Below are 12,481 nucleotides of genomic sequence, written 5' to 3' on the forward strand. Positions count from 1 at the left end.
TTAACATGCTCTAAAACGCGTCGTTTTGTGCCCGGAACCTAACCCACCCACTAATCTAACCTAACCCAACGAAGCCACTAACTCATGACTCAACTCACTCTCTGCACCGTTCCCCTCTCTCAACTCTCATTCTCTCACTGCTCTAGTGCTCTGTGCCTCTTCCTCCACCATTCGCTGCCTTCTCCGCCGTTTGCCTACTTCTCCTTCCTTTACTCTGATTCACGCCTCCAACTATGGATCCAGCGTTATCTGCTCCTTCCTTTACTTCTCCGCCGTTTGCCTACTTCGCTGCAGATTGCGTCTCTGCTCTGCTTCGTGCACTCATTCTCCACCGTTGTTGGGTACTTGCGTCGGCATCGGCGTCGGCGTCCCCCGATCTGAGATCCAGCGTTATCACGGAGGCCAGATCTGAGATCCACCTCTCCTTCCCGTTCACCGCCGCTACTCCGTCGATCTGTCTGCCAGGTACTGGTTTCTGCTCTTCTACTTGTTTTTTTTTTTTTTGTTGCTGTGTTTTGAGTTTTAAAGTTTGAATATATGATTTTATTTCAACTCACGATTTTGTTTTGCGTTTTAAAGTTTGAATATATGATTTTATTTGGGCAATGTCTTGCATGCGTCTGAATATATCAAGCAATTTCCTTCACTTATCATATCTATCATCGCAAAATTCATCTGTTTTGTATTGGGTGGCTTTGCTGCAATTCTGATCATCATAGCTTCTCTTGAGGAGTCTCTGCTCGAGGGCCATGTATGATATCTGTTTTAGTTTCGACAAAGTTATTCAGCATGTCATGACAATCATTACTTTATTTTTAACAAAAACTCATTGCAGATATTTGGCTGGAATCTGTTTTATTTAGTCTAAATATAATTTTATTGTATATTTAATTAAACAAGTTTTCTAATTCTGATTAAACTATTAAACCATTAAATCATTCATTTGACCGGTTTATTCATCGTTCTGGTTCTTACAACTTTTTTTTTGGGTCATGGGCTTAGTCCTACAAAGACCCGATCCGTCCAGAAAAGTGTTTTACATCTTTTTTTTAGAAATTTTTTTTTGGTCTTGGGCTAAGCCCTTCAACCCTACCCAAACCCAACAACCCACCCGCCCCAAATCCAGATCCCCTCTTTTACTCGGTGGAACTTGAACACAGTGCTCCCATGGCTTCCTTGTCAGACACACGGTCCTCTTCTCTTCAACACTTTCTTTCATTTTTTTTTCTTCATGTACATCAGTACATCTTTTTTTTTTTTTTGGGTCATTACAAACAAACTCACACACCCACTCACACACACTAACCTAGCTGCCACTGCTAGGATTCGAACCTATGTGACTTTAGTTGGAGGCAAATACTTTTGCCACTGGATGACATGCCTCAGCCACAGTACATCTTTAAACTTCATCATTTGCCACATCGATGCTACTGTCTTCGGACCTCGCACTGTTGCTTGGCAAATGGATAAGTAGTCCATATACTATGCATGCTAAGAAAGGGCCAACCCAAAAGATCCAATGTTCATTCCACAGTGACCCACCCCTTAGCAAAACTGGACCCAAACACCTTGCTGGGTTAAGCCCAACACCTGCATAGCCTGAGTGTCCAGTAATATTTGTTGACACAAACACTACAAATGTCACTGATCCAGCAGTCAACATACACCCGTTTCGTAACCCTAATTTATTTGACCTTAAGAGTAACACCAACTAACAGCACAATAAATGTACAAAAAAATTCTATAAGTAGTGCAAGTAGAGGCTTTGATCCTAGTCCTTTATGATGATCATCACTAATAACACATCCTCTTAACGAATATGTTTTTTGTAATTTTGGATCCATTATATATTTTATCATAATGAATCCAATTATAGAACCAATACACTGTGCAATGGCATACATTAGTGCACGTGTTATGGTAATAACATTTTTTAATAGAGAAATTAATGTTATTGTTGGACTAAGGTGTCTTCCGGACAATGAAACCGTTACTAGTAGGAGCCAAAATGATATAATAAAATAAAAACTGCAACTGGCACTAAGACAACAGGAGCTACTTTCTTCGACTCGACAATTATAATTGAGCATGTTAGCCCAAACATGAGTACGGCGGTAGCAGCTAACTCGATGAGAGTTAGCTTCCAGGTCTGAAACAAGAAGAAAATAAATTAAGATGTTAGAGATAGCATAATTTTTTATAAAAAAAACTGACAAAATCCCTTTCTTATCGGGAAAAAAAAAAACAGAGCATGTTGACAACCCAAAGCAATTGTTGCAGACAAAAAAAGATCTTTTGAACTTTTTTATCTCCAGATTTATCTTTTTTTCTTTTCACCTTTTTCTTTTTTCTTTTCTTTCCTTTTTTTTCCCTTGAAATTTTTGCTGCTAAATGTTGGTTTCAGGTGCACTAAATGTTGCTGCTGTCAGCGAAGAGTTAGCAGCACGGCAGCAAGATGGTGATGCCGGAAAGCCAACTGGTGGAGATTCACCGTTGGAGATGGAAGAGAAGAACGGTAGAAGATATCTTGCCATGCAAAGGTAACTTTTTTAAATTTAAAAATAAAAACTACTGTTTATTTATTTGTCTAATCTTCTATTTTTATTTCAAAACATTTTGAGACTCTTTCGATCAATATAAGTAAGATTTTAAAAAACTTAAATAATAAAAGTTTATTCGTAGAATCATAAATTTGATCGAGTTTATATAACTTAAGTATGAGATTACCTCCTTTGAGAAGAATTCTCTGCCTCCAAGAATCTTATGGAATGAATCCATGAATCGAGATTGATATGTCTGTGTTTCTTTGTTCTGTTCCATTCTAAAGATGTTTTTAGAACTGAATTTTGAACAAGAGAGAGAAACACCAAAGAAAGAACAGAGAGAATACACTATCTAAAGCTTCAGCAGTAGGGCATATATATACACACTACTGTCAATAATTTTTTTTGTACTGAAAAGAATAACATAAAAATGTATTGATTACTGATTACTATTTTGAACAAGGTTTTTGATGATCTTCAAAAAAGGAGTGTTTAGTTTTTTCTTTTGACCCATATTTTGCTAACAGATCTTGTTACTTATAACCTGCCTCTTTTTAAAGTTCGTTAACTAGAAATCAATTCATGTGGCTTTATTACTCGTTGACTAGTTTATTCTACACAATAGTTAAATGTAATTTTTATTTTTGGTTCTAAAACTGGTGGACAAGTCAATTTGATTTAAAAATGATTAATATCTCTACTTTAAAATAATGCGACTCATGTTAGTATTTAAGTAAATTTTTGTCTCAACTTTTAGTATAGTGATAATTAAATATCACCATAATAACAAAAATGTTTGGTAATAAAAAACAATTAGCTAAAATTTATATAAATTTTGTTTTTTTTTTTGTCTTTTTAATATTATCGTATTATAATGGCCAATTGACATAGTTAATATAGTTTTCGAAATTAAATTTTATGATTTAATTAGTGTGAATTAAAAATAATTAATACGCTCTTTATATATTATTTACTGGTAAATATTGATGATCTTTGCATTATTGAAGACCTAAATATTTGAATACAACCTTGGCCTAAGTCACATGTCATCATATTCTTTGTTATGTTGTCTAGTTTTGGTGAATATAAAGTATCAAATCTACTTGTTGGTGACTGATCAAATATAGAGACACAATTCAATAGTTGCATGCATTATTATTATTATCACTATCACGTGCATGTGTGTTAATTCGCTGTTCACATTATTGTAGAAATGATCAAATTATTGTCCTTGAGCAATCAATTTTTTATCACATATATGATGTCCTAGCTTTGAAATATTAAACATGTGTCTCTCATTTTATTCTAATCTCGTATAAGTAGAGTTGATTTAAAAATAATCTATTAACATCTCTCATTTTCTTTAAAAATAAATCACCAAAGTTAATATTAGAGCAACTTATTAATCTTGTTGATGAGATCTAAGTAAGTGGTATAGAAGCAATATTAATCTTGTTGTCATTAATTATTCATTATCCTAAAGAATTGAAAGATGGATAAAGTATGACAATGTGGGGATAGAATAGGATATGATGGACTACAGTTATTGGTTGTATTATTTGGCTCCCACACGATTCATTTTGTTCAACATGATTTTGGTTTTTCTTTCCTAGCCATAAACATTATTATTAAATGTGGGTAAAGTGGTAAACATTACTCTCTTGTTAATGTGTTAAGACTAAAGAGAGCAACATGCAACATGATCTTCATGCTATACGATTTAATAAAGCATGAAATTGATCTAATAGCTATATTTTCTAACATATTATAATAGCCAATTCACATGGAGAAAGAGATAGAGAAAGAAAAAAGGAGTGCGAGAAGGAGACAAACATTAAAATGAATGCTACCTATATTGCTACCGATATCTAATCAAAGGACGTTTTGATACCAATATTGATACAGTAGAATTTGGAGGGAATAATTGTAGTAGAGTAGGGTAAAGAAAGAAACTGGAAGCATGTGATGAGTAAGCTTATGATATGAACGGCAATAATTTCACAGTTCCAGTGACACTAATAAGAAGCTATATATTAAGGTGAGTAAGTTTATGATATGATTAAGATTCATATAAGCTAAGCTTATTATATGTTGGGTATTGTATATCTTCTAAGCTAGATCACCGACGATGAATTTAAGAACATCACATTGTTTCTGACTACATTACACAGAAAAAGAAAAAGACATTATTAAGGTACATGTGTAGCAGTTTTCCTCTCAAAGCAAATGGCATTACCTTTCATTGAATTCGTAAAAAATGAGAGACACATGTTTAATATTTTAAAGCTAGGACATCATATATGTGGTAAAAAATTGACAGCTCAAGCACCATTATTGATTTGAGATTTGTTTTTGTTGTAGCAGTTGCTAGTAGGGTGCCGTCTATGGAGGCTAGATATGATAGAACCTATGAGAGTTTGACAGTTGGAAGAGAGATGGTTTTGATTTGGATTATGACCACCTTAATCGCAATAAATTTGTTAAGCAGTCACGCCAAAGAGATCTGTTAGGAAACGGCCATGGACGCCGCCCAGATCCATGACCCTGGCTCGGAACTTTCGAAACTGCACCGCGTGCGTACGGCGCCAAGGCTAAGACCAATTTTCCATCTTATTTATGAATTTATAAGCATTCGTAAACTATTTTTAATTTCCTATAGGTTGAGGACTTGAGGTAATGCGTTCTTTTTAATCAATCATGATGCAAGTTCAATTATTAAATTGAGATTGTTGCTAGGAAAGCTCAACCTTTATTGAGAGGAAGTCGTGGGCACCGATTAGGACAAGAAATTTGTGCCAAATTACTCGAACAGCAGCCATTTACGAGATGGTTGAGATGAATCAATATTTCTCTCTTCTTTTCTCAGTGGGAAAATACTCAAAAAGAAGGTTGGTTGAGATGCTGAATTACTTGAGTAAGTGACGGATCCTATTTAATTTCTTTTCTTTGTTCTCTTATCAAATGTGATATATGATTGAGTAAGCGAGGAAACTGCTACACACGTACGTTGATATTCTGTTTTTCCTTCTCGGTGTAATGTAGTCAGAATCAATGTGATATAGGTTTCTCTCCACTTTCTTCCTTTACTAAATTGGTATATAGGTAGCACTGTAGGTTGGCTCCTTTCGATGTCATGTAGTCTGAAACAGGGTCCCTTCAACCATGTGATGTTCTTAAAGTCATCTTCTCGCACTCCTTTTCTCTTTTTCTTTATTCAGAAACCATGTGATATAGGTTTGTCTCCACCATCTTCTCTCCACTTTCTTTGTTTACTAAATTGGTATATAGGTAGCACTGTAGGTTGGCTCCTTTCGATGTCATGTATTCTGAAACAGGGTCCCTTCAACCATGTGATGTATAGTTGAGTGTTCATAACACCTTTTGCTTTGCGAGGGATAATCTCTTTTTCTTTCTGTGTAATGTAGTCAGAAATAAAGTGATGTTCTTAAGTTCATCGTGGGTGAGCCTAGCTTAGAATATAATAAGCTTAGCTTATGTGAATCTCAATCATATCATAAACTTACTCACCTTAATAAACTGTTCTAGTGTCAATGATTTTTTTTTTTGTACTTAAAAAGATAACATAAAAATGTATTGATTACTATTTTAAACTAGGTTGTTGATGATCTTCAAGAAAGTAGTGTTTAGATTCTTCTTTTGACCCATATTTTGCTAACAGATCTTGTTACTTATAACCTGCCTCTTTTTAAAGTTCGTTAACTAGAAATCAATTCATGTGGCTTTATTACTTGTTGATTAGATTATTCTACACAATAGTATTGTCTATCATTTTTAAAACTGCTTGGTATAATTGAACTGTCTCCCTGAATAGATTTTACATACAATATTATGAATTTACACATCCTCGTTTATTTTTTACCAAAAATATAACAAAAATTGTTACTTTTAAAAATGTCGCAATCTTATATATAAAAATACAAAATCAAATTCAACATTTTCAAAAGCCACATATATAGAATAACTACCTTAACTTGAATATGATAAAAATACAAAATCTTATTGAATATGATAAAAACATAATTATTAAAATAAAATAAAACAACATTGAATAACTACCTTAACTTGAATCAATTTAAAAATAAATCTTGCAAAGACCAAACATAAGTTATAATTTTATCTAACATTATTATACTTATTATTTGTGTATTTTATAGTACTATTGAAGTAAATACAAAAAGTATTGAATTGTTAGGCATAAAGTTGATTGATGTGATATTCTAAAATTAAGAATTACCAATAATATTTCTTTTTCAGTAAAACAAATTATATAAAAGTAACTTCATGTCTTTGAACTATAGTATAAACTTTTTATTGGTTTTTATTTTTTGAAACAATCTAGCATACCCATCTTTCAAAAATTATTTTTAGAAAATGCAATTGTAAAAACAAATGAATAACCAACTTATTTCATGTGTCTATAAAAAAAATTAAAAATACTTTAATCTACAAATTAGGATCCAACACATGTGATGCTTATAATAAGAAAAAATAACTTATAGATTTTTAGTCTTTCCATTTTGAGAGTAGAAAGCATTTGAACCCTTGTGAAAAATTAGGATACTAAATTATAGGTTTTATTGATTATGATAAAAAATATTTTTAAAAAATAAAGATTACCTTTTTTATAATAGAAAAAAAATACATTATGAGTAATACATACTCTTTTAAAAATTAGTTAAAATCTTCATTTATTTTTATTTTTTTTTTTAAAGGAGGAAGCTGAAAACTTTCAGAAAAATTTACAAACTATCAAAAGGTGTTTCCCTTGCACTTTCAAAAGAAATAACTTACTTTATGTGTTTAGTGCTTCCAAAACTTTTAGCTAAATCCAAACCAATGATATATCTAAATAGGCACTTTTAATTTTTAAAAGATGTTATTACTATAATTCGTGCACTAATGACCATATAATAGAGAACCAGCATATTTGATGTATAGGTATTTTTAAATGAAATGACCATTATATCCTGTGGTAAAAACTCTAAAGTTTAAAGTTATTGTCATTAATTAAACTTTAATACTGGTTAAGTGAAATTTAAAATTATTAATTACATAAAAATCTGCAAGAAAAAATAATTTTACACGGTTTCTAGTTGATATGGTTTTTTACCTAATAATTATGATTTTATATATGGAGAAAAAAGAGTGAAATACCAAATTTACAAGTCTTATCATATAATATCCCCTCTTTGCATTTATTTGTTCTATAAAAGGCCATCCATTTCTCTCTTCCTCTTCATTGCATCATATACTTGATCTTACTCAAGTGTTTCACCAATCCTTTTGAGTAGTTTTCCATTGAGAAAAATGAGAGAAATCTTGCATATTCAAGCTGGTGAATGTGGGAACCAAATAGGAGGAAAGTTTTGGGAGGTTAGTGCGACGAACATGGGTTTCACTTTCTAGAAGACACTGAGTCTTGCGATAACTTTAATATCATTATTATACTAATGTATGTCATTACACAGTGATATTAAAATTATTGTTGGACTAAGGTGTCTTTTAGAAAAGGAAACCATTATTAGTAGGAGTTTAAATGATATCAAAAACACTGCAACTGGGACTAATAGATTAAGAGCAACTTCTTTCTACTCTTGTGGCAACTAACTCGATCATTGTTGCCTTTTATGTTTGAAGCAAGAAGAAAATAAAATAAGACGGAGATAGTATAATTTTAAAGAATAAACCTTTTTTTTAACGAGGGTAAACTTCTTTGGGATTTCTGGTTTTTTCCGGGTTGGTCCGGATCTGTCCTGCCTTACCTTCGTCAAAAAATAAAGTTTGAAGATGGTAAATATTTTATTCTTTAAAATTTGTATGATATTTATTTATTGTCTTCAGAAGGTTTTTGTCATCGCACACACTCTCTCTCACTTTCACTGCATTGAATTGTTATTCCTTTTGCTTTTTCTCCGTTGAAAAACCTCGATGATTTAATTAAAGAAAGATTTATGTTTGATTATTAAACCGGGTTATCATTGTGATTGTTTCAATATAGCTTTATATTGGTGATTAGGTTGTGGATGCAATTCAAATATATAATTTCTTTTAATATGATTAGCCTCAACAGAAAAAAATAATTAATTGCTTTCCTTTACTATAAACTGCAATTAAAAGCCAAAAAACCAACCGTATAATTGTTGACCTGTTTTTAACGCCTGTTTGCTGTGATATCGGTTTTCAATCTCTTGGATACGAGTCTTTCATCTAATATTACTATGTAAGGCTCCTTTTGTTTCTGCCGAGGGACTAGATGCAGGTTCCGTCTGTTTCTGCCACCGGCGACTGACGAGCTTGAGTGCGAGACAGTGAGTGAGACCAGAGTAGAGAGCGCTTGAGTGCCACACCACCACCCGGAAGAGGGGTGAGAGAGTGACGAGAAGTGACTGAGTGAAGAGAGACGTTGAGTGGCCAAAAAACGCCGTCAGTGAGAGAGGTACAGATCTAGGGTTTTCGGCGCAAAAAAAAAAAAGAAAGAAAAGAAAAATGAAAACGGTGAAAGAGAGAGATAAATCTGAAGAACAAAATGGAAGGAGTAGGAGAAAATGGTATGAGATTGCTGAGCCTTATTGATAGACACTGCCTTATTCAGATTTATGAGACTATGAGTGCGAAAATGATGGAGCTGCCTGAAATGAGTTAATTTTGACTTTGGGCCATGTTTTGTGGCCATCAAACATATCTTTTCAGTTTCTAATTCAAAAGATTTTTTTGTGTCTGTAACAATTGTTTTTTTTTTCTAAGATAAAAAAGGGCTCTTGTCAGTTTTTTTTTTAATATATATTCTTATACCATAATTTAGTTCTTAGCTTGCATTGCAGTGGTATAAGAATATATATGGTTGGCCGATAGTAAAATATTTTACATCAATTTTATTTACATCTTTAAATTTGATCATTTGGGACATATGATTCTACTATCTTCGGAAGTCGCACTATTGTTTGGCAAATGGATAATTATTTCATATATTATGCATGCTAAAAAAGAGCAAACCCAAAAGATCTAATGTTCATTTCTCAGTGAAGATGGCCAGATGGACATGAGTTAAAATAGGTTTGTAATTGACTCAATTTCTTAGAATTGCTTTCTCAAATGATCTTCAAGTTTGAAGATGGCATGAGCCCAAGGCCAACAGAGGGAAATAACACCAAATAATTATATGCCAATTTTGTCTATTTACAGAAAGAGTTCGATGTGTATTTGTTATATTCTGTTAAACAGTTGGTGAAAGCCGATTGATTCTAACTTATTTAAAAGTCATGTAATGCATTTCTGTTTTTACATTGTAAATTTAAATACCATCTCCATTTCTTTATGGTGCATATAATTCTTTTCATTATAGGAATGTGTAATCAATACAGAAAAAATAGGGACATTGATATAAGTTTTACCATCCTTGTTAAGTAGAAATTCCAATGCATCAAAATTCTGGTATAGTGTTAGATCACGTTAACTGATATAATTGTATAGTAATATGCTTCACTTGCAAGAATATTCACGGTACACAAAAGTCAAAAAGAGAGTAACATGACTTTTAGTTCTAAGCAATTTTTCCAGTTAGCTAACAAAGCCAATTCTTGGCCTAATATATCTCCTTCAATAAAATAATGAAAACAAAATCATAATGAAGAGTTACCGTTTACAAGAGCTTTTGGAGAATAAATCCTCCAACACGTGTGTTTGGTAACTGATAAGTTTGCTGTGGTATTTGAATATGACCATACGAAGTAATGCTGCATAATTATAAGAGTAATAAATTAGGCAATGTGTGGAGATCATGGCTGCAGATTATTTTTACAATGATTGTGGTTATGCGTGAGGTAATATCATTTGGCCATTACAATACAACTTTAGGAAGCACAAAACCACATGGATTAAAATGCAATTTTTATTTTTCTTTTTTTATGCCATGATAAAACAGCCTAATTTCTGCACAGTACAACAGGAAGTGATGATCAACATACCCAAATAAACCAGGAAGTGATTGCTGACTAATAACTCTTCCATCCCCATGACATTTTCTAAATTTCCACATTCATAAATATCCCCACAGCATACATACAAACTTGACAAGTCATGCTACTAATTAATAGTTTCCATATGTTATATATTATTATGATATGATTATTATTTCTTAAGTGTCATTATACTTGGGAGGAGGTTATGCTGCTGTTTCAGCAGTTGATGGCTTGAGAAGTGAAGAAGAAGAACCAAGAGGCTCATGCACTACAGAGTTGGAAGAAACTGATATGGGATTTCCCTCAAGCTGCAACATAATACTTCCTAGTATTTCAGTTAACAGTTTCTTGAATTCTCATCTTCTTTAACCATCTTTGCATCATCTGCATTCATCATCTTGAACACTTCTCCAATAACCTTATCCATCTGCATATATAACAATCAACTGTCACAAAATTCACCTACCAACTTTTGAAACAGATCAAAATATTACTCCCTCTGATTTAAAATACCTGTCAATTTGGATAAATCATGGTCCGAACTAACAGTTATAAATATATAAAACAACTTCGATAAATTATTTGGGATCATACCTCTTCAATTGCACCAAATGGTGGTAATCCAGCAGATGGAGACACTCCATCTACTGCTAGCCGTAGATACTCCTTTGAAATTTTTCCATTCTTATCTTTAGGCAAATTCTCTACAACTGAATTCAAAGTCTGCATATCCAACAATAGATTGGTCAACTGAATGCAAGATTTTAACAAAAGTAAGATAATTAGTATATATAATATATAATATGATCCTAATTTATAAAGAAATGAATTAACCTTGTCAAATTCAAACTTGTTGGATAGTAGTCTCTTAACACCAGATCCATCAAAGGTGTTTTCGCTATGAGCAACAATGACAGGTTGCTCCTTAAGCCGTTCAGCTGCACTTAATGCAACTTTCTTAAACCCCTCCAAAAATGTCTTTTGATTTTCAGAAGCAAGAGGCTTATCCCAATCAGGTCCACCTTGAGATAACAGTACAGGTTCCACAATGTTGCTAAACACCTAAATAGATTAACATAAACCAATAAGTACAAAATGAACTTAGCATTACTGTGTGTGTAAGTCAACAATTAACCGACTTCGACTATATGAATCAAACGATGTCAGAATACAGTGGACAGTAAGTACAAAATGAACTTAGCATAAGTGTGTGTAAAATATTCAGTTCTAAGAAGTCAATAATTAACAGACAAACAAATAAGAACTTAGACTACACAAATCGAACGGGGTCAGAATATAGGGTCATGTACTTGATCAAGGCAAACAAAGTTTGTAACAAAGGTTGGTATTTGATGATTACTCAAGAATCTGAAGCAGGATGAATTCCTTGATCAACAGTGAGTTTAGAGAAAGAGCTGTAACTATATGGTGACGAAGTGATTTTTGAGGGGAACCAATCTGAGAGAATATGGATGCTATTTCAGCTTCATAACTTGGACCATTAACAAACTCAAGAAGATCTTCACCATCAATGCGTAGAATTACAACTGGATCTCTCTTCAAACCAGCAGCCATACCCAACAGAATGTCTGACAGAACCTCCTTGAACTCACTCTTGCTCACTTTTTCTTGCTTGCCATGTGTGAACTCATTCAACATCTATGAAACAAAAACCCCATTGGAGCACTAAAACAAACATCTCATATGCGTTAATCCTGATTCATATGGTACATTGCTTTTACACGTCACAATAATATCCTTAGAATCATATTGCTATATGTTGTGACTAATGTATCTTATGCTTTATATATTTATCCTTTTGCTGTCTTTAGCACATATAGTTATATTTGTTAGCTGAGAAATTTTACTTTTTCCAAAAGCATGCCACAAAAAAGAGCAACTTTTTTTGTCCCCAGAATATGACATTGCCTTCAAAATGCAGCTGGAAGCAAAACTTTC

General features: G+C 32.8%; 1 protein-coding gene and 2 pseudogenes across 5 annotated transcripts; 1 reads left to right on the top strand and 2 right to left on the bottom strand.

The window, feature by feature from the left end:
* LOC148569823 (uncharacterized) lies at positions 1 to 9,871 on the top strand. 3 transcript variants are annotated; one of them, XR_015907378.1, is made up of 4 exons: positions 1 to 465; positions 2,405 to 2,540; positions 4,905 to 5,457; positions 8,818 to 9,871. XR_015907378.1 is itself a non-coding variant. In XM_088508890.1 (3 exons), the coding sequence occupies exons 1-3, from the start codon at positions 234 to 236 to the stop codon at positions 4,912 to 4,914; spliced, it is 378 nt and encodes a 125-aa protein (XP_088365016.1). In that variant the 5' UTR covers positions 1 to 233; the 3' UTR covers positions 4,915 to 5,616. The 3 variants fall into 3 exon arrangements, 2 of the variants coding, with proteins under 2 accessions (XP_088365016.1, XP_088365017.1); XM_088508890.1 differs by lacking the exon at positions 8,818 to 9,871 and having other exon boundaries at positions 4,905 to 5,616; XM_088508891.1 differs by lacking the exon at positions 8,818 to 9,871 and having other exon boundaries at positions 12 to 465; positions 4,908 to 5,616.
* On the bottom strand, positions 923 to 2,861 carry LOC107632491 (uncharacterized; annotated as a pseudogene). Its single transcript, XR_015907377.1, has 2 exons — positions 2,728 to 2,861; positions 923 to 2,149 (listed from the first exon to the last, which is right to left on the bottom strand). The product of XR_015907377.1 is annotated as an uncharacterized LOC107632491 (transcript).
* A 677-nt stretch (positions 9,872 to 10,548) lies between the features above and the next one.
* Positions 10,549 to 12,279, bottom strand: LOC107629593 (uncharacterized; annotated as a pseudogene). The gene is made up of 4 exons (XR_015907376.1): positions 11,883 to 12,279; positions 11,357 to 11,584; positions 11,117 to 11,245; positions 10,549 to 10,949 (listed from the first exon to the last, which is right to left on the bottom strand). The product of XR_015907376.1 is annotated as an uncharacterized LOC107629593 (transcript).
* Positions 12,280 to 12,481: the final 202 nt, after the last annotated feature.

The sequence above is a fragment of the Arachis ipaensis genome, chromosome B3 (genome assembly GCF_059453495.1).
Source record: "Arachis ipaensis isolate K30076 ecotype BB chromosome B3, ASM5945349v1, whole genome shotgun sequence".
Taxonomy (NCBI): Eukaryota; Viridiplantae; Streptophyta; class Magnoliopsida; order Fabales; family Fabaceae; genus Arachis; species Arachis ipaensis.